Raw genomic sequence first — 27648 nt, 5'->3', positions numbered from 1 at the left:
GTAAACTGGCTGGAATGAAGTATAATATATATATATATATATAACCACCTAAAACAACAAAGAACAGGTTAACAAACTAATATAAATAAATGAATAATTTTAACTCCTTCCAATAGGGGGGTTTGATAAAAATTAAATTCGTAGCTGGGACGTAAAGCTCAATTGTAGTGAAAATAAAATTGTTTGAGGTTTAAAGAACTAATCATGGGACTAAAGTACGGATGTAATAATAAATAGTACATGTATGTATATATATATATATATATAGAGAGAGAGAGAGAGAGAGAGAGAGAGAGAGAGAGAGAGAGAGAGAGAGAGTATAATATATATATATATATATACAGATAGTTCAAATAAATAGTAAATTGTTTGTGCTTGGTAGCAAAAACAATTTTGCCAGTTTAGTAAATAAAATGACACTGTTTAAGGCTAATTGTCGTCATCAATAACAATGAGCGTTTACATCACAAACGCCCTCTCAATAACTAGTTAATCCCGTCGTAACACACCGCACATCCATAATGCTGAAAAACAAAACAACCCTAGCATGAGTGCGGTAATCGGAAGGACATGACATAATGATTTGATAAATTTTGGTATAATCATGCGAGCGTACACTCCCACGATTCCGGGTGAACCTCTTGGTTAAATATCAGAATAACGTGTCTGCTTTACTAGAAACACTACGCACAGGTAAGTTTTTGTTTTGTGCCTATTTGTTAAGTAGAGAACGATGTAAACTGTGATTAAATCCTAAAAACACCTTGTGACATTTTTATATGCATAACAATTATATTCTGTCTGTTTCTGACCATTTTCTTCTCAACTGTTTTAAACCCTGTAAAAAGAATTTCTTCAGGTATATTCAATTTATAATTGTCATAATTATTTCATACCATATGGATGAGGGATTTTTGTAATCATGGATTTCATCAAATAAAAATAATCCACCAAAGGAATTTTCAGAATTTTGATTACTGCTCGATTTATCTCACCTAGAATTTACATCGAAGAGCATGTTTTATCAAAATATATTTAAAAGAAAGTATATTTTCATCTTGGTAAAAAGTTACATACACTTTCTCTTTATGAAAATATGAAATAAAATTAATCATTTGCCGTACAGATTTTTAGAAAATTAGATTTTTCTTTTCTTATCAAGGGCAGATAACCTCTCAAAAAAGTATAAAGTGCAAAAAAAGGGTTCATAATAACTTATCAATAAAGATTTATGCTGATTTAAATCATTCAAAATTGTTCATTATCCTTTTGTTATACATTGAATACCTTAAATGAGAAATGGCTGTTATTTCAATCATCAACTTGAGTGTCGTACTAAGTTCCATGCACAAATATTTAATCATTTTTTTCCTGAATTCGTAAAAAATAGTAGTGATGTGAACCACAGATGAAAAAAAGTAGAACATTTCTAAAATGTATTGTTTACTCAAATGTCATCGAACAGTGCAGTTTTGATAATTATCAAAATATCCCTGTCCACTACATAGAGTGATAAACTGTTTATATCACCCAATACAAGATGTACAGCTCTATGCCTCCCCCATCGCCCAAATTTAAATACAATAAAGTGAAATGTATTTTCTTCTGATGAAAAGAAATCTATCTTTGACGTATTTTTCAACACATTCTATATATTGTTGCATAATGTAGAATGTTTTCTGTAGTACGGACAATGTAGTAAATATTTTTCACAAATTATGCATTGTTTGTTTAAATTTTGCACCAAGTATCATTCTGGATAAAACAAGCGAGTAAAATACTTATAGACCTTTTTGATATTGTGCTTTTGATGGTCTCACAGTTTCCTCTATATGGGCCTATAAATATTTGGATTCAGTAAGAAAGTGAAAAATCAAAAGCATCACACTGCAATTTTGAAAATCCTACAGAAATTTTGATTTTCCTGTGGAAACAAAGAGAGAATGCAAACTAATAGACCTTGCTTGATATAAGGGAATATATATAACAGTCACACATATCATTTGTAATTGTTCGGCTAATAGTGCTTTAATTCAAAACCTTCTGCTTGAAAGATTTTAGTGATAATGTCATTTTTAAGTGTCTGTCCCCTGACTACTGGACAACCAAATCGAGATGTATAGTTCAAACTTTTTATGAAGTTCTCACTGACTCTCAAATAATTTTGGGAAAAAAGCTTGCTTCTTCGATTTCTTAAATTAGATACCCTGAATAATGCATGATTATTCTTGAATGCATCACTGCAATCATTTCAACTACACGCAATGACCAGCCCTGTCCAGTCCCGCAGTTACAGATGAATATAGAGAACACGATATGCACGTATTTGATTTCGAATCAATTCCTCCCTTAAACAGAGCGTCGAGTGCACTCCTCTCACTGGCCTTAAAAGGTTATCCGAATAGTATTAAGGCATATGTCTGTCCTGGTGTAACTTTCAAAGCATACCAATTTGTATCAAACCTACCTTAAGTTTACTTCTACATGAGCTTAATCCCGTGGGGATCCGGGTTTGAAGAGGTCCTTAGTACCCCTTGCTTGTCGCAAGAGGTAACTAAATGGGGCGGTCCTTCGGATGCCCCGTGTCACAGCAGGTGTGGCACGTTAAAGATCCCTCCCTGCTCAAAGGCCGTAAGCGCCGAGCATAGAACCAGGACCCTAGGTACTGCATTTCCATAAGGATGCAATGATAATGTATATGATGTGTAGTCCACAAGGAAATAACGTGAATGTGATGGGACTCTTTCCCAATATTCAAAGACGAAAACGCAGTCACTGACATCGTTCATATAAAAGACCCAGTATAAATGATGTCACGTTTGATTCACTTTTACCTTACGTCAACAGACAATTAATATTCGTACAAAACTTTACTCTGTTCCATTGAGAGTTTTGCATACGTTATTTCAAGAAGTCACAGCTAGTCTATACTTGGATATAGACTGAACTCTATGATTATCAATGTTGCCAATCACAGGCTCTTTAAACCACCACGGGTCATGGATGATATTCCTTCCAAAACATGCCGCCAGTTCCTTAAGCTCAAATTTACAAACAAAAGGAACAGATGCCGTCAACATAAGCAACATTCTTCGTCATAAAAGAGTTCAGGTTGGGTATTCCAACTTATTTTAAGTTCCAAGTGTACGTCCAGTATTTCCTACAAATATACTTCTACTATTGCATCCAAACTTTTTGATTATAAACCCACCATGCAGTGCCTAGATATAGACCTAATCCACCTACGTGTTCTTCATCTATTTTCAGCTATAGACCAGCTAGACATGTCATTACTGGTGATGTTGATATAGACCAGCTAGACATGTCATTACTGGTGATGTTGATATAGACCAGCTGGACATGTCATTACTGGTGATGTTGATATAGTCCAGCTAGACATGTCATTACTGGTGATGTTGATATAGTCCAGCTAGACATGTCATTACTGGTGATGTTGATATAGTCCAGCTGGACATGTCATTACTGGTGATGTTGATAGAGTCCAGCTAGACATGTCATTACTGGTGATGTTGATATAGTCCAGCTAGACATGTCATTACTGGTGATGTTGATATAGTCCAGCTGGACATGTCATTACTGGTGATGTTGATATAGTCCAGCTGGACATGTCATTACTGGTGATGTTGATATAGTCCAGCTGGACATGTCATTACTGGTGATGTTCATATAGTCCAGCTGGACATGTCATTACTGGTGATGTTGATATATAGTCCAGCTGGACATGTCATTACTGGTGATGTTGATATAGTCCAGCTGGACATGTCATTACTGGTGATGTTCATATAGTCCAGCTGGACATGTCATTACTGGTGATGTTGATATATAGTCCAGTTGGACATGTCATTACTGGTGATGTTGATATAGTCCAGCTGGACATGTCATTACTGGTGATGTTGATATAGACCAGCTGGACATGTCATTACTGGTGATGTTGATATAGTCCAATTGGACATGTCATTACTGGTGATGTTGATATAGTCCAATTGGACATGTCATTACTGGTGATGTTGATATATAGTCCAGCTGGACATGTCATTACTGGTGATGTTGACATAGTCCAGCTGGACATGTTATTACTGGTGATGTTGATATATAGTCCAGCTGGACATGTCATTACTGGTGATGTTGATATAGTCCAGCTGGACATGTCATTACTGGTGATGTTGATATAGACCATCTGGACATGTCATTACTGGTGATGTTGATATAGACCAGCTGGACATGTCATTACTGGTGATGTTGATATAGACCAGCTGGACATGTCATTACTGGTGATGTTGATATAGACCAGCTGGACATGTCATTACTGGTGATGTTGATATAGTCCAGCTGGACATGTCATTACTGGTGATGTTGATATAGTCCAGCTGGACATGTCATTACTGGTGATGTTGATATAGTCCAGCTGGACATGTCATTACTGGTGATGTTGATATAGTCCAATTGGACATGTCATTACTGGTGATGTTGATATAGACCAGCTGGACATGTCATTACTGGTGATGTTGATATAGTCCAGCTGGACATGTCATTACTGGTGATGTTGATATAGACCAGCTGGACATGTCATTACTGGTGATGTTGATATAGACCAGCTGGACATGTCATTACTGGTGATGTTGATATAGACCAGCTGGACATATCATTACCTGTGATGTTGATATAGACCAGCTGGACATGTCATTACTGGTGATGTTGATATAGTCCAGCTGGACATGTCATTACTGGTGATGTTGATATAGACCAGCTGGACATATCATTACTGGTGATGTTGATATAGTCCAGCTGGACATGTCATTACTGGTGATGTTGATATATAGTCCAGCTGGACATGTCATTACTGGTGATGTTGATATAGTCCAGCTGGACATGTCATTACTGGTAATGTTGATATAGTCCAGCTGGACATGTCATTACTGGTGATGTTATTATACATGATGTAGTTGAAAATGAGGACCTCAAATCACTTATTCTAAAAGGTCCCAAATACAGAGAACCTCGGTCTTTCAATTGGCGACAGAACTTCATCTCTATTATGAATTATGTCGAGGATTATGCCAAACGATCGGCTAGATATGAAAAAGAAGAACTTGATACATTGTCAGAAAGAATTAAAAGTATAAGAGGAATATTAAAATCCCGCATTTGACATATTAAAACAAAAGTACGTACCATCTATCCATCTGTGTTTAGTAAACTAGAAGTGATAAAAGAATTAGATAGGTTACATGAGGAATATGTTTTGGTTCCAGCAGAAAAAGTTTGTAACAAGATTGTCTTTATTTGTAAGGCCCATTAATACAACTGTTTTCTAAACGAACTTGGCATTAATTCCACTTTTGATTATCGTACTTATACCCCAAATGACCTTTCAAAAGACGAAATTCTTCAACACCATGCTTCAGTTTTAAACACATTTAATATCCCAGTCAATAGGTAGGATGAATATGAGTTACTGTATCTATACTGGATTCCTAAACTTCATAAAAACCCTTACAAAGATACATTGCTGGATCCAGTAAAATCTTTGCTCCTCACGAAAATATTAACAGCTGTGAAGGAGAAACTTAAAACGTACTGTGCGACTACATATGTGAGAAGTTGTGTAAATCAAATGTAAAAATGATTCTAAAAAATCTAAAGAACTTTTAGTAAACTTGAAATCGCAGAACTCTTCTCAAATCAACATCAAAACGTATGACTTTTCAACACTTTACACGACAATTCCTCAGGATAAATTAAAGACTACACTTTTTTTTTCATCAGAGACAGCAGTTTCTTCAACAAAAATGTAAAACGTAAATATTCCTATCTAGTGATCAGTCATCCAAAAAATTACTTTGTTAAACGTCACTCTGATTCCACGCACATGTACTCTGAAGTAAAAATAAAAAATATGCTGGAGTTCCTCATTGACAATATCTTCGTGGTCTTTGGTGATCAGGTCTTCCAACAGTCTGTTGGAATCCCCATGGGCATGAATTGTGTTCCTTTGTTAGCCGACATGTTTGTATATTCAAATGAAGTAGAATTTATTCAAAAACTTTTACGTGAGAAGAAAAATTTCTTGCTGTGGCCTTCAATTTGACATTTAAATAAATCGACGACGTAATATCTATTAACAATGATAATTTTCATTCATATGTCGATTCGATATATCCATATGAACTCGAAATAACAGACACCACAAAGTCGTTCACTTCTGCTTCATACTTATATATGTATTGAAAGTAGATATTAACGGCAAACTAACAACTCAACTTTATCACAAACGAGATGATTTCAGCTTCTCCATCGTCAACTTCCCATATTTATGTAGCAATATTCCATTATCACCTGCATATGGTGTTTATATCTCTCGCAGCTGATTCGATACGCAAGAGCTTGTTCTGCTTATGGTCAGTTTTCAAATCGAAGCAGGCTAGTTGGTTGTGCAGGGGTTCCAACCGTCTCGTTTAAAGTCAAGCATTTTGCAAATTCTATGGTCGTTATAACGATCTAGTTTGCCAATACAACCTATCATTGGGTCAAATGCTGTCTGACGTGTTTCATACCGATTGGTAGGCCGTTCTTGGCACACAGATTTTGACTACGGATAACTCCGTTTACCTGATCAAGATAAAGGGCTCACGGCGGGTGTGACCGGTCGACAGGGGATGCTTACTCCTCCAAGGGACCTGATCCCACCTCTGGTATATCCAGGGATCCGTGTTTGCCCAACTCTCTTTTTTATATTGCTTATTAGAGTTATGAGATTGATCACTGTTAACTTCACCTTTCATGCATTTTAATTACGTAATTTATTATTACAGTAACAAGAAACTTGGAATTATTCAAATATTGTAAATACATTCGTTTAGTCCAAAAAAAAAAAGCATATATTCTTAAAAAGTCTATACCAAAAATGAATTCGGTATGGCGATTATAAAGATTTTATTTCTTTATTAATAATTCAAGACTTTGGTTTATAGCCCTCATCTTTTTAAAAATCTTACTAAAACTTAGGGCAATTTTCAAAAGTGACTTTAACTCGCACATTCTATAATTATGATGATTTTTTCCATATTCGCTGTACAAAAAGGTCATTTTCTACTTCTTTTTAGCTCGCGTGAGCTGATGGCTCAAGTGACTGTTGAGCTTTTCTTATAAAAACTTTCCATAGTATGTCGTAAAATTTTCACATTTTCATCTTCTTCAGAACCACTTGGCCAATTTCATCCAATCCTGGCACAAATCGTCCTTGGGTAAAGGGGATTCAAGATTGTTCAAATAAGTGGCAACACCCATCCCCAAGGGGAGATAATGGTGAAAATACACTGACGAATTTAAAAAAAAAAATCTTCTCCAGAACCAGCGGGCCAATTTCAATCAAACTTGATACGAATCATCCTTGGATGGAGGGGATTTAAATTTGTTCATATGAAGGGCGATGGGGCATCAAATTCAAAGGGGAGATTATCTCAAAATGCAAAACAGATTAGGGTCATTTTCTCAAAATCCATTAGGCCAAAAAAGTTAAATTTACATGGAAGCTTCCCGACATAGTGCAGATTCATTTTGTTAAAACCATGGACCACGGCGGTAGGGTGGGATCACAATAGGGAATCAAAGTTTTGCATGTGAATATATAGGGAAAATCTTCTCAAGAACCAATGGACCAGACAAGTTTAAATTTATATGGTAACTTCCTAGCATAGTGCGATTCAAATTTTAAAAACCATGGCCCCCGGGGTAGGTTGGGGTCACAATATGGAATCAAAATTTTACATGCAAATATGTATGGGAAATCTTTAAATATGGCACAAGGGGACTCAGGTGAGCGATGTGACCCATGGGCCTCTTGTTTTATATTTGTAATGATGGATTTGTATTCCTTACGTTGTGTTAAACTATTCCATGCGAATAAATCGTAATATTTCATTGTGTTACTACCGTTAACCAGAAACAAATTTAACACCAGAAATTAGTGCAGTTAATACTAACAATACCAGAAAATGTAGTACTAACGTTAACTGTGTACAAGTTGTTTCTATATAGTGCCAAAGAACCTCACTTTTATTATAAATTTAATTTCAATTCTGCTAGAACGTGTACAGAATAAGTCTTTATGAAATGTATAAAATATTCGTTAATTTTCCTTTTTTTTTTATAAGGCTACATGTATATTGAACGCAATCTCTGGTCTCTTACGCCCAGTTCTTGAATTAGAACACCAAACCGGTTTTTCTTAACTTCACCACCTGTCAAGGAGACTATTAATTCCGAACATTTCTTGTTTATTATCTTAATTGGCATGCAAAAATTGACCCACTACAATGTTAATGTTACATCACAATTCACTAACATTACAAAGTACTATTGTTACACTTTGTCTAGTGATTAATTATTGGGTTTTAAAGGATCGTACTGCTGAGGTGAGTATGATTTAAAGTTGCACAAATCAGTATATTCTTAAAAGAATATGATAAAAAAAATTGTAAATGATACCTGGAATAATGTATGTTCATATGGGATTCTGAAATCAATACATTGAAATGTTTACCACCGCACGGTTCTCAGTGGCGCGTTTTACAAAAGAATTGAACTGAATATTGTTTAACGGGAGTCCCACTCGAGAATATCACTGATATGCCGTTGAAGGGCTGCAAAATTTCGACCTATGCTCGGCGCTTACGGCCTTTGAGCAGGGAGGAATCTTTATCGTGCCACACCTGCTGTGACACGGGACCTCGGTTTTTGCGGTCTCATCCGAAGGACCGCCCCATTTAGTCGCCTTCTACGACAAGCAAGGAGTACTGAGGACGTATTCTAACCCGAATCCCCACGGGACGTTTTACAAAAGAACTTGCGACCAACTTTATTACTTACTGGAATTTCCCGTTTGTTGCGAGATCATTCACCCCAATAGTAAAAAATGCTGAAAATTAAACCTCAGTAAACTTTAATTAAGTCATTTAAACAATCATGTAAGATTTGTCGTATGTTGCTTAGTCTCTCTGGATTTGTCGTATGTTGCTTAGTCTCTCTGGGTTTGATTTTTCACTTCAAGTGATTCCAGTGTCTAAAATATCTTCATTTTCTTTTTTAATGTCTTAATCAGGTTTGTCGTGAAGTTTTCTTAAGAACATTTAAAAATTCTGCACACTTTTATTGATAATATCCCTATTATCATATTTAATACACCAAAGGCTGATAAGAGTAGAAAACAAATGTTTCTTTAAAAGATCTAAACACGCCAAAACAACTAAACGGAAATAAATTCATCGAAGTAATTAGATCAAATTGGAGCAGCTTTGTTCAATTAACGGAAATTCCTATCGACCGCCTGTTTTCATTCCTTCTCTATTGTGCAATAATATGAATATTCACACGTTATGTTGGTTGGTTGTAAATTGTTTAACGTCGCTATTGAGAATTTTTCACTCATATGGAGACGTCTCCAAAACTTAGGCCCATGTTCGGCGCTTTGAGCAGGGAGGGATCTTTATCTTGCCACCCCTGCTGTGACACGGGACCTCGGTTTTTGCTGTTTCATCCGAAGGACCGTCCCATTTAGTCGCTTCTTACGACAAGCAAGGAGTACTGAGGATCTATTCTAACCCGAATCCCCACAGGAATAACATGTTATATGATATTGATTATGATGTATATAATATAACACCACCTAAGCGCAGAAAATATGGAAGGTACATAGGAATTTACAACTTTACATCAGGAGAGAAACAATTTATTTCTGTATCTACCTACTGTTAATATGGTCAATAACAGTCTTAGAAATTATCAATTAATATTATGTGAAATTTTTTTTTCTTGGCTAGCAGAAATCATTACAAAGATGATCGATGTGAAATCCAATCTTGGGGACGCTCACCTACAGGTGTAGGATATTGTTCTTAGTTACCATGTCAATTAAGCAAAACTTAAAGCAGAAATTATAAATACCTCAAAATATAGATATATATTTTTGGATCGAAACTTTACATTGTACATGTAATTCATTAATGCACGCTATTTGCCTGTAAATTTTTACTTGATGATTACCACCTGGGGAAGTGACATCTTTTACGTATATTCGATTGATCGTGCATTTTTCCGCTTTTCATTCTTATAAATCCAATGCGATTAGTGACATTGCACCAGACTGACTGCAGTATTCTAGTGAATATGGCGCTTGCAACGAAATTTGCGGACCCGGGTTCAATACTTGATCCCGGCCTTAACAAGAAAAGTTACGAATGTTTTGGTATATTGACCTTTAAATCGGTACGAGATAACCTTCATTGCTACGATCGTAAGCGTCATCAATAGGTTAAAATTTGGAGCACTTCACTTCTCTGCAGAAGTGAAACATTCTCTAATGAGACGTTAAAATAACATTGCATCATCGCTATAAACCACTTACGAATAAGATTTTGAACTATATGGCAGCTTGTTTACGAAAAGTTGCCCAAATTCTCTCGCCATATCCAGCTTTTGCGAGATTTTAAACGTACGCATTAAAAATGAAAATGCTTGTCTAAGTGTCTACCTAACACCTTGTGTTTGTTTTTCAATCCCTGCCCCCGATATCTTTGAGAAAATAATTATTCACTTAATATTAATTAGATAAAAAAAAACCTTTAGTTATCGATCTTGATATTAGTTTTATTTTGATAATTTTACAGATGTAAGATCTTATGTCATACTGTCATTTAATTTCATTTAATTGTGTTTTATCGTTGCATTCCTCATTTTGTAAAGCGCCTTAGAGTAATTTGTATTATAGAAGGCGCGATATAAGTTTTATTATTAATTCTTTATACGATCAAAGCTAAAACGTGTCGCAATTGTAATTATAGTATTATAAGGCAATTATAGTGTAATAGATTTGGGATTCTGACAATTATAGTATAATAGATTTGGGATTCTGACAATTATAGTATAATAGATTTGGGATTCTATAGTATAATAGATTTGAGATTCTGACAATTTTTTTTTTTACATTTAAGATTTTGGATGGGCGTTGTTAAACAAATCCTCAGGCGTGTGAAAAATATTATTGACATGGAAACAGGTTTCTGTTTGTGGTTTCAAATTTAGAATATGCATGTTGTATAATATTAGGTTAATGGACAGTCTGGGGACAATCGTAACAAACCTTAAAATACCTCCGTCTACTTCATGTGTTACCTTGTTTTACATACAGTTAACTAAGCTTGACGACCGAGTGAAAACAATGAGGGATCATAATGAGGGATGGAATAATGCTTCAAATTGACACAATGATGTCGCACAGAAATTTAAATTGCACATTGCATACCTTATACATAACTTTCTCTGCAAGGAGCTTATGAGAAAACGGTAGGAATAGTGGAACAAATTACCTTCCAAAATATAATCCACTATCTACACGAATTCACTCCAATGTTGACATCTTCAATGCTTACATACAAATTTTACTTACTTAATAGACAACTCGACTGAATGAAATTGTAATTCATCATTTCACTCTCATAATATACCGCTCTCTTGCAGAAGTTGTCTGCCACATCATTTATTATCGTCGAAGACAGCATGGAGATGTTGCCGACAAATAAAACACAGCTTGTGATCCTTGCAGACAATGTCAGTAAATTCAGTGTACAGGATAAAGTGTTACTGGGGGCTTTGTCCACTGTCGGCACGTTGGTAATTCTAGCATTGACTCTTCGGTTTCTGAAACAACCGTGCAAGGACCGTATTCAGAATGGACAGGAGAAGACGGAATATGATAGATATTGTTCAAGGTAATATTTCAACTAAAAAATAAAATGCACAGTGGAATAGAATATGTGACAGCAAGACCATCATTAATCCTTTTTTTTTGTTTTTTTTGTTTGATATACATGTACTCATTTTTAAGGTGGTTAGGTAGGAAGGTTTTTATTATTTGTTTGATATACATGTACTCATTTTTAAGGTGGTTTGGTAGGAAGGGTTTTATTATTTGCTTGATATACATGTACTCATAGTGAGACTTCACCGGAAGATTGGTTATATAGTGAGGCTTCCCTTGGAAGACTGGCTATTTAGTGAGACTTCCCCCCGGAAGATTGGCTATATAGTGAAACCTACCCCCGGAAGATTGGCTGTATAGTGAGACTTTCCCCCAGAGGACTGGCTATATATTGAGACTTACCCCTGGAAGACTGGCTATATAGTGAGACCCCCTCCCCAGAAGACTGGCTATATTGTGAGACTTCCTCTCCTCCCCCTCCACCCCCGAAAGACTAGCTATATAATGAGACTTACCCCCGGAAGACTGGTTATATAATGAGCCTTCACCCGGGGACGTCTCAATAGCAGTATATAGCCAGCATTCCGTGTGTGTGTGTGGGGGGGGGGGGGGGGGGGTATCTCACTATATACCCAGTCTCCTCCGTTTATAGTGAGGCTTCCAATAAATATTTTCAGATTTTAACTTGTCAGTGACTCTTTTGATATCCGAAAGACAACATCAATTTGAAGTGTCAAAGTATAACCAATATATGTTCATAAGTTAATTAAAAGAATCTGGTATTCTATTATAGCGCGCAATCAGGTTCAGCTTAAGAGGCAATGGGTCTAAAGACGCCGTTATGCCTTCAGTGTGTACATGACTAAGCCCTAGTGGGGGCATGGGATGAAGCCCCTGATGTTATAGAGTAGACTCTCCTCTGAAAAATCTACTTTATGCCTGAAGTTTTAGTATTCCTTTTGGAGAATTTAGGATAATGGAGGACCCAGAGGGGTATTTACGACCTATAATAATGAAAATTCAAAAGTTATTCACTATTTGATTAATCGTCTATCACCGTATGAAAGTCCCTTTAAATTTAGATTAAACTATTTTTTATGTGTTTAGTGTAAAAACACGAAAAGATTCCTCCTATTTTTTTTTTCTCTTGGGTGTTAGATCCAAAACTTCATAGTTATTTCGGATTTCGGTTGAGCATCACTGAAGAGACATTGTTTGTCGAAATGCGCATCTGGTGCATCAAAATTGATACCGTTTATAAGTTTTACATTATGACCCCTGGGTCGAGGCCTCTGCTGGTGGACTGTTTGTTAGTCCCCGAGGGTCTCTACAGCCCAGTAGCTAAGTACTTCGTTACTAGCTTGAAAATACGGATGTATATTTAATTGCTGTTATAAAATTTAGAAATTCATTTCAAAATTAAGGATTATCTCCCTCATGCATAGCTCTTATCCTTGGACGAATTTGGCTCCACATTTTTGGCACGCTGTTTTTGGCTATATTTAGCTCCAAAACTTCATAGTTATTTCGGATTTCAAATATTTCGGTTGAGCATCACTGGAGAGACATTATTTGTCGAAATGCGCATCTGGTGCGTCAAAATTGGTACCGTTTATAAGTTTTACATTATGACCCCTGGGTCGAGGCCTCTGCTGGTGGACTGTTAGTCCCCGAGGGTCTCTACAGCCCAGTAGCTAAGTACTTCGTTACTAGCTTGAAAATACGGATGTATATTTAATTGCTGTTATAAAATTTAGAAATTCATTTCAAAATTAAGGATTATGTCCCTCATGCATAGCCCTTATCCTTGGACGAATTTGGCTCCACTTTTTTGGCACGCTGTTTTTGGCTATATTTAGCTCCAAAACTTCATAGTTATTTCGGATTTCAAACATTTCGGTTGAGCATCACTGAAGAGACATTATTTGTCGAAATGCGCATCTGGTGCATCAAAATTGGTACCGTATATAAGTTTTACATCGCACTATAACTTCAAATCACACGTACATACTCAACAGTAGGATAACTTAACTCTCTCATTTGTATTTCATTTATAAAACTGGAATTTTACATGAAAGCTTCCTGACACAGAGTAGATTCAAGTTTGTTCAAATCATGGTCCCTGGGTGTAGGGTGGGGTTACAATAGGGGTGCTGATACATGTATATAGGAAAATTCTTTAAAAATATGATATGATATACGCATTCTTCTGCCCATACACTGTTTCCTTGTACAGAGTACAAGAGTAGCCATTTGTCCTCCGAAAACCTGGCTATAAAGCAGCCCCACCCACCCCAGAAACCTGGCTAACAAGCAGCATTACCCTCACGAAAATATGGTTATATAGCAAAATGTAATAAATATTGAAGATGTGATTACTTGAGAAGACAAACAAAACATGGGATAAAAACATCCACTGGTTTATTAGATTTGATACATTAAGATATCAGTAATTGATTTAAAGATATCATACATTCAATTACATGTATTATGTGCTCTAATTGAATGAAGAAAATATAGCACGCAATACTAGTAGTTGAATTATTAAGGATATCGTCAATTCAGTGTATGGTATAATTAGTTCATTAATGGAAAGGATATAATGTATTCAGTACATTGGTTTAAATTCCTTTGAAAATACATCTTATTCAAAACATGATCCTTGATAAACTCATTGAATTTAATAGTTGAACGACTGAGAAAAGGAGTTACCCGTTCAATTAACTTATGTATATGCAAGAGTATTCTTAAAATTGCAACCATCCGCATAGGTGTATAGTAGCGGAAGATTCCTAGTGGTTAGGGGATATAGCCACCTCTCTAAAGGGGATGACTATGCAGCGCCAAATTAGCATAAATTTAAGGGAAAGGAAACCCTAACCATATTGTTGCTTTTATGAATAAAGTATTGCTTACTGATATCTTTAACAACAACAAGAGGCCCACAGGTCTTATCGGTAACCTGAATACTAGTGAAAAGTATCACTACTCCCAAGGGCTATCAAATCTAGAAAAAAAATCCTGTTCTGAATATCTAAACAAAATACTAATGTTCAGCAACAGTATAAAACAAGACGTGTTCTTAAAACTTCACTGCTCTCAAAAGTGCATACACTGATGAAAGGCTTTACATAGTATAATAGGTGTATTAACATTGAAAGATCAAAAGATATGACTAATTTGGACCCATCCTAAAGTCAATCCCTGTGTTGTGAAATTCACCATTTTTTGTACATCCTTTTCTGCTATTCCTAAGTATGCATTTAGATTTTATACATTATCAGCAAACTTACACATAAAATACTACAATGTATATACTAAATCTAGTCCCACCCTGGAGTCAAAACTCCTACTCTGGGGATCATCAAATTTACATTTTTTGGTAAAAGACTACCTGCTCTTTCTAAATATCCATGTATAGTAAGTTTGGCCCCACCCTGGGATCAGAACCCCTACCCCGGCGATCATGAAATTTACAATTTGGTAGAGGCCTTCCTGCTCTAGATAACTATGCATTTAGTTTTTCTTAAACATGTGCGGTTATAGATTTTTGAAAATTGGTCAATTTTGATTGTTTTTGCCCCGCCCCTAAGGCCCTATGGGTGCAGGAGTCCTGAAATTTAGAATTTGTGCCACTCTTGTTCCAAATATTTTCCTTACCAAATTTGAAAAGAATTGGAATGATAGTTATCAAGAAGTCAAAAATGTCTATATTGTTCACACATTTAATAACTGATCATTTTGTCCCCACCCTGATACCAAAACCCCTACCCCTGGGCTCATTAAATTTACAATTTGTTAAAGGACTACCTGTTCTTTCTAAATATCTATTTAGTTTCAATTTAGTATCAACAGAACTAAAGAAGATGCTATTTAAGTGTTTTACACATAAACACTATATACCAAGTTTGGCCCTGCCCTGGGGTCCAAACCCCTACCCCGGGGATGATAAAATTTACAATTTTGGTAGAGGCCTTCCTGCTCTACATCACCATACATTCTACAACCGCACACATGTAAGAAAAACTAAATGCATAGTGATGTAGAGCAGGAAGGCCTCTACCAAAATTGTAAATTTCATCATCCCCGGGGTAGGGGTTTGGAACAAGATTTTTGAAAATTGGTCAATATTGGACAGTTTTTGCCTTACCCCTAGGGCCCCAGGGGTGATGGAGTCCTGAAATTTACAATTTATGTCCCTCTTGTCCCAAAGATGCTTCATACCAAATTTGAAAAAAAAACTAGACTGGTAGTTATTAAGAAGTTAAAAATGTTCAATTGTTAACGCACGACGCAAACGCACGACGACGGACGACAATTAATTGCAATAGGATCAATATTAATGTATCATATATTTTGAATTACTCGCCGCTAAGAGCATGGCCATTGAAGTTTGATTTATGACGTCACACTGTCGGTTCCGGAATATTTCATCAGCATCACTGTAAACATGACAAGTCACGAACAGTTAAGTATTAACGGCTGGGAATTGCGATCGAAATGAAAATGAAATGAAAATAATTTTCATTTTTGAGAATACGTGAGAATGTGAACTGCAACATTTCATGCTGGAATACTTTTCATGAAGCGATTTCTATTTCTTAACACACTATCAATGGATGTATCTGACCTAACACCTTTTTTCGATGACAGACATGGATAAAATATAGAATACATTCGTATTCCAGAAATGTTATGTACGTTCTTGGATCCTGGCGGACTACTTGTCAATTTCTGTTTTATGATATTCACTTTTTCATCTTATTTTCAGTTCCAGTTTAGAAGATACATCGTCCGATGTGTCATTCCAAACTTCCTCTTCCGGTTTCTCAGAGTCCTCGGGCAGCTCTAGCCAGGCGACACAAATTTCGTATTGTTCATCTGAATCATCTCTAAAGTCAGAGAATAGATCAATAACTTTATCTTCGTCATTACCAGATTTGACTGGAAAGAACGCAAAGTAAGTAAACTCGTTAACGTTCAAAGAAATAAAAAAAAAAAAAAATTAAGATACCCATTGTACAAATATTTTAATCAACGGAAAGTGAAATCCTAGATGTGCGACATTGTCCGGTTTTGGAAATATAAATGGACGCTTCATACCTATTCTATATACCTTTAATAGTGATACAATAACAAGGGGACCTTGGGCCACATCGCTCACCTTGGCCCTACCGTTGTTCAACTTTTGTGATTTTTCAAAGATTTTTTTCACACTTTATTCTCATGAAAAAGATTGACCCCCATATTGTGTGCCTAATCTAGTCCCAAAGGGTCACGAATGACTGAGCTTATGTTCACACGACATGGAGATGCTTCAAGCCTTCAACATCAATGGTTAACATGACATTGCTGTTCTGGAGAAGGTGGAGAGCACTACTTGAACTCGAACTCTACTTGATCATGGATCATTGTTTTAAATGAAAGGTCTTGTAATAAAAAAAATCTATATACAAATAACAAAATATAAAAGTTCTACCTCAAATAGTTCAGGAAATATTGAATAGGTAAGATTTTTTAAAACTATGTTTAAATACAAGGTCAAGGTCTTAATGACACCATGGTATCACGAGATCTTGCAATAAAGAATATATATATTCAAAATATTAAAGTCCTAGCTTAAAACGGTTTAGGGGTTATTTAATGGGTTACGTTTTCATAAAACTAGGTCAATCGTCAAGGTCACAGATCATGGTATAAAATAAAAGATTTCGACCTTGAATTTTCAAGTCGTACTATTATTTTACTATTTCGGATTTTTTAACATAGTTATATCTTCTAATACTAATTCATTACAGTCCCTTTTTGGTTGACACGCTTCAATTTGATTTGTTCAATGCTAAAGAAATCGTATAATTAATTATTTAACGTACGACTTGAGTGTGACCGGTCATCGGGGGATGTTTTCTCCTCCTGGGCACCTGATCTCATATCAGATGTGCTCAGGGTTTCATGATAGCCCTTCTTGAGATTTTTTCGTTACCTCCACTCTTAAATGTACAACTTTTTAATTTGTCCTGAGGAAGGTACAGGTCGGCCCTAGGATTTTAGGATTTATCTTATTGTACGTGTCGTTGATCAGTAAAATCCAGAAATAGGTATAGAAAATTCTACACAAACAGTAGTATGATAAAAGATATCACAAAGCCGATAGAGTATACTCGACTAGTTTCTTCAGGAGTATATGAAAGGTGAAGACATCGAACAGTGATGAATCTCACAACTCCCACAAGCAATACAAAATAGAGAGTTGGGCAAACATGGACCTCTGGATATACCAGAAATGGGATCAGGTGCCCAGGAGGAGTAAGCATCCCCTGTCGACCGGTCACACCCGCCGTGAGCTCTATATCTTGATCAGACAAACAAAATCTGTGTGTCAAGAACGGCCTAACAATCGGTATGAAACACGTCAGACAGCATTTGACCCAATGATAGGTCGCATTGGCAAACTAGATTATAACGACCATAGAATTTGCAAAATGCTGACTTTAAACGAGGCTGCACCATCAGTATCCTGCCTCGATTTAAAAACTGATCATACGCAGAACAAGCTCTTGCGTATCGAATCAGTTGAGAGATGTAAACATCATATCCAGGTGATAATGGAATATAGCTACATAAATATGGGAAGTTGACGATGGAGAAGTTGAAATCATCCCGTTTGTCATAAAGTTGCGTTGTCAGTTTGCCGTTAATATCTACTTTCAATAAAATATCTAAGTATGAAGCAGAAGTGGACGACTCTGTGGTGTCTTTTATTTTGAGTTCACTTGGATTTATCGAATCGACATATGAATGAAAATTATTATTGTTCATAGAGAAAACGTCGTCCATATATTTAAATGTCGAACTGAAGGCCACAGCAAGAGATTTTTTTCTTCTCATGTAGAAGTTGTTTTTTTTTAATAAATTCTGCTTCATAGGAATATTGGTTTTTACATTTTTATACACAAGTAAAGTATTGCCACTTTCATTTCCAATCTTCAGAAGCTTCTAAGATTACAAATGAAAGCGCTATAATATACTAAACGTCCTCATGTTTCTCTAGCTTCTAACATTGGAAATGAAAGCGCAAAACGTTTTGGTGTTTCTTCATGTTTCTTCTTAATCCCCTTTTGAAATAAAGGGGACATATTGTTTTGAACCTATCGATCGGTCTCTAGATGAAGCACTGAGTATTGTCCGGTCAATATCTAAAGAACCCCTTTTTTACAGTTACCAACAAGAGTAGATGGTCCCTATTGATTTTAAGGTCACAAGGTCTAAAGATCAAGGATCAGTCTGTTGGTCTTAGGCCAAGTCTTGTTTGCCCTAGAATCCTTGCTTAACAGTTACCAAATTTGGTAGAGTGGTTTCCCCTAGAAAGTCGATGATCCGGGTTCGATTTTCAGGTCACAAGGTCAAAGTTCAAACTGGGTATGATAAGATATTGTCCGCTCAATATTTATCTGCTCAAAATTGTACACGGCGGGTTTCTCCTAAGAAGTAAATGCCCACAATTGATTTTTATTTCACAAGGTCAAGAGTCAAACTCAATGTCTAAAGCAGCGTTTGCTTGAAAGTTACCAAACTTCGGACAGTGGTTGCCCCTAAATAGTAGATAGCTTCTGTTGATTATCAGGTCACAAGTTCAATGGTCAAACTGGGCATTGGGCTAAGATATTATCCGCTCAATATCTTGAGAAGGCTTTGCTTGACATACATTAAACTTGGTACAATGGTTCTGCTAAGGAGATTACTTGATTTTGAGGTCAAGAGGTCAAACTATCCTGGACATATAATATTTTCGGCTCAATATATAAAGAATCAATTGCTACATGGATACCAAATTTTGTAAGTGGTTGTACCGAGAGAGCAGATGATCCTATTGATTTTCAAGTCACAAATTCAACCTATAGCCTCAAGATGTTTGGTAAAAATTAATCTGGACATAAGCTATATAGAAGATGGCCCCCTGTGGTTTTCAAGTCACAATGTCAAATGTCATGACTCAGGCATCTGACTACTACAATAGGCATCTGATTACTACAATAGACAACTGACTACTACAATATACATCTGACAACTACAATAGACATATGACAACTACAATAGACATCTGACTACTACAGTAGACATCTGACTACTACTATAGACAACTGACAACTACAATAGACATCTGACAACTACAATAGACATATGACTACTACAATAGACATCTGACTACTACAATAGACAACTGACAACTACAATATACATCTGACAACTACAATACACATATGACAACTACAATAGACATCTGACTACTACAATAGACATCTGACTATTACAATAGACAACTGACAACTACAATAGACATCTGACAACTACAATAGACATCTGACAACTACAATAGACATCTGACTGCTACAATAGACATATTTATACTACAATAGGCATCTGACAACTACAATAGACAACTGACTACTACAATAAACATCTGACTACTACAATAGACAACTGACAACTACAATAGACATCTGACTACTACAATAGACATCTGACTACTACAATAGACATCTGACTACTACAATAGACAACTGACAACTACAATATACATCTGACAACTACAATAGACATCTGACTGCTACAATAGACATATTAATACTACAATAGGCATCTGACTACTACAATAGACAACTGACAACTACAATAGACATCTGACAACTACAATAGACATCTGACTACTACAATAGACATCTTACTACTACAATAGACATCTGACAACTACAATAGACATCTGATAACTACAACTGACAACTGACTACTACAATAGACAACTGACTACTACAATAGACATCTGACAACTACAATACACGTCTGACTACTACAATAGACATCTGACTACTACAATAGATATCTGACAACTACAATAGACATCTGATAATTACAATAGACAACTGACTACTACAATAGACAACTGACAATTACAATAGACATCTGACTACTACAATACTCAACTGACAACTACAATAGATATCTGACAACTACAATAGACATCTGACTACTACAATAGACAACTGACTACTACAATTGACAACTACAATAGACATCTGACAACTACAATAGACAACTGACAACTACAATAGACATCTGATAACTACAATAGACAACTGACAACTACAATAGACATCTGACTACTACAATAGACATCTGACTACTATAATAGACATCTCACTACTATAATCGACAACTGACAACTACAATAGACATCTGACAACTACAGTAGACATCTAACTACTACAATAGACATATGACTACTACAATACACATCTGCCAACTACAATAGACATCTGACAACTACAATAGGCAACTGACAACTACAATAGACAACTGAAAACTACAATTCACATATTAATACTACCATAGCATCTGACTACTACAATAGGCATCCGACAACTACAATAGACATATGACTACTACAATAGACATCTGACAACTACAATAGACATCTGATAACTACAACTGACAACTGACTACTACAATAGACAACTGACTACTACAATAGACATCTGACAACTACAATAGACATCTGACTACTACAATAGACATCTGACTACTACGATAGATATCTGACAACTACAATAGAATCTGATAACTACAATAGACAACTGACTACTACAATAGACAACTCACTACTACAATATACATCTGATTACTACTATAGTCAACTGACAACTACAATAGATATCTGACAACTACAATAGACATCTGACTACTACAATAGACAACTGACTACTACAATTGACAACTACAATAGACATCTGACAACTACAATAGACAACTGACTACCACAATAGACAACTGACTACTACAATAGACATCTGACTACTACAATAGTCAACTGACAACTACAATAGATATCTGACAACTACAACAGACATCTGACTACTACAATAGACAACTGACTACTACAATTGACAACTACAATAGACATCTGACAACTACAATAGACAACTGACAACTACAATAGACATCTGATAACTACAATAGACAACTGACTACTACAATAGACATCTGACTACTACAATAGACATCTGACTACTACAATAGATAACTGACAACTACAATAGGCATCTGACTACTACAATAGACAACTGACAACTACAATAGACATCTGACTACTACAATAGACATCTGACTACTACAATAGACATCTGACTACTACAATAGACATCTGACTACTACAATAGACAACTGAAAACTACAATAGGCATCTGACTACTACAATAGACAACTGACAACTACAATAGACAACTGACAATTACAATAGACATCTGACTACTACAATAGACATCTGACTACAATAGACAACTGACAACTACAATAGACATCTGACAACTACAATAGACATCTGACAACTACAATAGACATCTGACTGCTACAATAGACATATTAATACTACAATAGGCATCTGACTACTACAATAGGCATCCGACAACTACAATGGACATGACTACTACAATTGGCAACTGACCACTACAATAGACATCTGACTACGACAATAGACATCTGACAACTACAATAGACATATGACAACTACAATAGACATATGACAACTACAATAGACAACTGACAATTACAATAGACAACTGACTACTAGAGTAGACATCTGACTGCTACAATAGACATCTGACTACTACAATAAACATATGACTACTACAATAGACAACTGATAACTACAATAGACATCTGACAACTACAACTGACAACTACAATAGACATCTGACTACTACAATAGACATCTGACTATTACAATAGACAACTGACAACTACAATAGACATCTGACTACTACAATAGACATCTCATAACTACAATAGACATCTGACTACTACAATAGACAACTGACAACTACAATAGACATCTGACAACTACAATAGACATCTGACTGCTACAATAGACATATTAATACTACAATAGGCATCTAACAACTACAATAGACAACTGACAACTACAATAGACATCTGACTACTACAATAGACATCTGACTACTACAATAGACAACTGACTACTACAATAGACATCTGACTACTACAATAGACATCTGACAACTACAATAGACATCTGATAACTACAACTGACAACTGACTACTACAATAGACAACTGACTACTACAATAGACATCTGACAACTACAATACACGTCTGACTACTACAATAGACATCTGACTACTACAATAGATATCTGACAACTACAATAGACATCTGATAATTACAATAGACAACTGACTACTACAATAGACAACTGACTACTACAATAGACATCTGACTACTACAATACTCAACTGACAACTACAATAGATATCTGACAACTACAATAGACATCTGACTACTACAATAGACAACTGACTAGTACAATTGACAACTACAATAGACATCTGACAACTACAATAGACAACTGACAACTACAATAGACATCTGATAACTACAATAGACAACTGACAACTACAATAGACATCTGACTACTACAATAGACATCTGACTACTATAATAGACATCTCACTACTATAATCGACAACTGACAACTACAATAAACATCTGACAACTACAGTAGACATCTAACTACTACAATAGACATATGACTACTACAATACACATCTGACAACTACAATAGACATCTGACAACTACAATAGGCAACTGACAACTACAATAGACAACTGAAAACTACAATTCATATATTAATACTACCATAGGCATCTGACTACTACAATAGGCATCCGACAACTACAATAGACATATGACTACTACAATAAACAACTGACTACTACAATAGACATCTGACTACTACAATAGACATCTGACAACTACAATAGACATCTGATAACTACAACTGACAACTGACTACTACAATAGACAACTGACTACTACAATAGACAACTGACTACTACAATAGACATCTGACAACTACAATAGACATCTGACTACTACAATAGACATCTGACTACTACGATAGATATCTGACAACTACAATAGAATCTGATAACTACAATAGACAACTGACTACTACAATAGACAACTCACTACTACAATAGACATCTGATTACTACAATAGTCAACTGACAACTACAATAGATATCTGACAACTACAATAGACATCTGACTACTACAATAGACAACTGACTACTACAATTGACAACTACAATAGACATCTGACAACTACAATAGACAACTGACTACCACAATAGACAACTGACTACTACAATAGACATCATCTGACTACTACAATAGTCAACTGACAACTACAATAGACATCTGACAACTACAATAGACATCTGACTACTACAATAGACAACTGACTACTACAATTGACAACTACAATAGACATCTGACAACTACAATAGACAACTGACAACTACAATAGACATCTGATAACTACAATAGACAACTGACTACTACAATAGACATCTGACTACTACAATAGACATCTGACTACTACAATAGACAACTGACAACTACAATAGGCATCTGACTACTACAATAGACAACTGACAACTACAATAGACATCTGACTACTACAATAGACATCTGACTACTACAATAGACATCTGACTACAATAGACAACTGACAACTACAATAGACATCTGACAACTACAATAGACATCTGACAACTACAATAGACATCTGACTGCTACAATAGACATATTAATACTACAATAGGCATCTGACTACTACAATAGGCATCCGACAACTACAATGGACATGACTACTACAATTGGCAACTGACCACTACAATAGACATCTGACTACTACAATAGACAAATGACAACTACAATAGACATATGACTGCTACAATAGACAACTGACAACTACAATAGACATCTGACTACTACAATAGACATCTGACTACTACAATAAACAACTGACAACTACAATAGACATCTGACTACTATAATAGACGTCTAACTACTACAATAGACATCTGACTACTACAATAGACAACTGACAACTACAATGGACAACTGACAACTACAATAGACAACTGACAACTACAATAGACATCTGACTACTACAATAGACATCTTAATACTACAATAAGCATCTGACTTTTACCATAGACATCTGAATACTATAGTAGACATCTGACTGCTACAATAGGCATCTGACTACCACAATATACATCTGACCACTATGATATGCATCTGACCACTAAGATAGGCATCTGACTACTACAATAGACATCTTACTACTACAGTAGACATCTGTCTGCTACAATACATATCTGAACACTACGATTGGCATCTGACCACTACGATAGGCATCTGACTATTACAATAGACATTTTTTACTACAATAGGCATCTGACTTCTACAATAGACATCTGACTACTACAATAGGCATCTGACTACTATAATAGACATCTGACTACTACAATAGACAACTGACAACTACAATAGACATCTGACAACTACAGTAGACATCTGACTACTACAATAGGCATCTGACTACAACAATAGACATCTGAATAATACAATAGGCAGCTGACCACTACAATAGGCAGCTGACCACTATGATAGGCATCTGACTACTACAATAGACATCTAACTACAACAATAGACATCTGACTGCTACAATAGACATCTGACTACTACAATAGGCATCTGACAACTATAACTGATCATTACAATAGGCATCTGACTACTACAATAGACATCTTTCTACTACAGTAGACATTTGACTACTACAATAGACATCTGAATACTACAATAGGCAGCTGACCACTACAATAGGCAGCTGACCACTATGATAGGCATCTGACTACTACAATATACATCTAACTACAACAATAGACATCTGACTGCTACAATAGACATCTGACTACTACAATAGGCATCTAACTACAACAATAGACATTTGACTGCTACAATAGACATCTTAATACTACAATAGGCATCTGACAACTACAGTAGACATCTGACTACTACAATAGACATCTTACTACTACAATAGACATCTGATAACTACAATAGATATCTTACTACTACAGTAGACATCTGTCTGCTACAATAGACATATTAATACTACAATAGGCATGTGACAACTACAGTCGACATCTGACTACTACAATATGCCTCTGACTATTACAATAGACACATGACTGCTACAATAGACATCTGACTACTATATAATAGGTATCTGATTTACTACTTTTGCTGATTATTACAATTGGCATATCTTCCACACATGTATTCAGTAAGAGTATAATATTGTTTGTGACAGTTGTGCAATCATATTGATTTCATTTTAGATCTATCAATCTATCGTCACCTACAATCTTCGCCCTAAACACCGAACTCATGCCAAACCTGTCTTCTCCTAGCGAATCGTAAGTATGTTCAAGTATCCCAGACGAAGTTTGGAGATTTTTTGTTCTTGCTCATTTCTCTCTTTCTCTCGCTTGAATGTGTCCGTTCTTCGTAACCGGTTGACAAAAGCATTTACTATTCAAACCTATGATAGTTCAGTGTATCTCGCTGTGTGGGAATGTTCTTGTTTTCATATTGAAGGGGGTTTAGGTACAGATGTACCTTATGGTTGAAATGAGGTGAGACCTAACAAAGACCTCTATAGGGAAACTAATTTCATACATATTTGAACAGATATAACTTTAGGAAATCGCAAAAAAGTTTGTTTCACTTCAGAACCTAGACCAATAGAGATGATTGGATGATCGAATTTAGACTTGTCCTTGGTCATAGACACTAATATAACTTCAGATAATAAATGAGATCTTCAACGATGGTGACTACAAACTTGATTATACAGGAAATGTATAATAAATATAACGTAAACAGAGCCGTATACAGCAAATGTATGATAAATATAAATTAAACAGAGCCGTTGCTTCGTTTGGGAGACTGGCAGATTATAATCATATCTTGTTCTCAAGCTGTGTTCACATTGTATCGGAGATAACAAGTTATTAGCAAAGAATAGTAACACACATCTTGCCTTCTTTTCAGATTAAGAGCAGAGAGGCTATCAGAAGCAGAGAGAGATTCCATTAAATACATAACATACATGAACACGTCACTGTCAAATTCCTTCTTGTAAGTTAACCTATGCATCATTTCAATTGTTTCCCCCACGGAAAAAAATCATCAAAAACTAATAATATATTTATTTCAGGTCGTTAACATCCTCTCAGTCAACAGACAAACCTCCACGTGACCCAAAGAACGCCACAGTCGAACACACGTACGGAAAATATTTACCAAAATTCTACAAGAAAACAAACATGATTAAGGAGGATAAGAATCAAAACAATAGCGTATAGAATCCCGATCTGTTTATTTATTGTAACTTGCATGATTATAAAATTTATACAATCCTACAATCCTCTACTAAATCATTTATAAAACGGTAGATGATGAATTAGAAATGATTTATGTTTATGTAATTTTACACGTGTGTGTTTGTGTGTGTATGCTTGTGTGTAACAGTATGTTTGTTATTTTTTGTACAACAAAACACAAATAAAAGTACAATGTCATTAATTATTCTGTGTCAATTTTTGAAGTCATATTTATGACTACATGACAAGAATATATCAAATATGCGCAAGATACTTTTGAATGGTCTAGTACACCGGAGCCGTGGAAACTGTCATCCTCCGGTCTAGTACAACAGAGCCGTGGAAACTGTCATTCTCCGGTCTAATACACCGGAGCCTTGGAAACTGTCATTCTCCGGTCTAATACACCGGAGCCGTGGAAACTGTCATTCTCCGGTCTGGTACACCGGAGCCGTGGAAACTGTCATTCTGCGGTCTAGTACACCGGAGCCGTGGAAACTGTCATCCTCTGGTCTAGTACGCCGGAACCATGGAAACTGTCATCCTTCGATCTAGTA

At 35.8% G+C, this 27648-nt stretch overlaps 1 protein-coding gene across 5 annotated transcripts; it reads left to right on the top strand.

Annotated features, from left to right (window-relative positions):
• Positions 1–536: 536 nt before the first annotated feature.
• On the top strand, positions 537–27294 carry LOC125661929 (uncharacterized). 5 transcript variants are annotated; one of them, XM_048894094.2, is made up of 7 exons: positions 541–693; positions 9843–9898; positions 11536–11786; positions 16548–16736; positions 26045–26122; positions 26760–26846; positions 26926–27294. In XM_048894094.2, the coding sequence occupies exons 2-7, from the start codon at positions 9857–9859 to the stop codon at positions 27071–27073; spliced, it is 795 nt and encodes a 264-aa protein (XP_048750051.2). In that variant the 5' UTR covers positions 541–693; positions 9843–9856; the 3' UTR covers positions 27074–27294. The 5 variants fall into 5 exon arrangements, with proteins under 5 accessions (XP_056003020.1, XP_048750051.2, XP_056003019.1 ...); XM_056147043.1 differs by lacking the exon at positions 541–693 and adding an exon at positions 8299–8435; XM_056147045.1 differs by lacking the exon at positions 9843–9898 and having other exon boundaries at positions 537–693.
• The last annotated feature ends 354 nt before the right edge of the window (positions 27295–27648 follow it).

Source organism: Ostrea edulis, chromosome 8 (genome assembly GCF_947568905.1).
Source record: "Ostrea edulis chromosome 8, xbOstEdul1.1, whole genome shotgun sequence".
NCBI classification, from domain to species: domain Eukaryota; kingdom Metazoa; phylum Mollusca; class Bivalvia; order Ostreida; family Ostreidae; genus Ostrea; species Ostrea edulis.
This window is presented reverse-complemented; position numbering and strand designations above follow the sequence as displayed.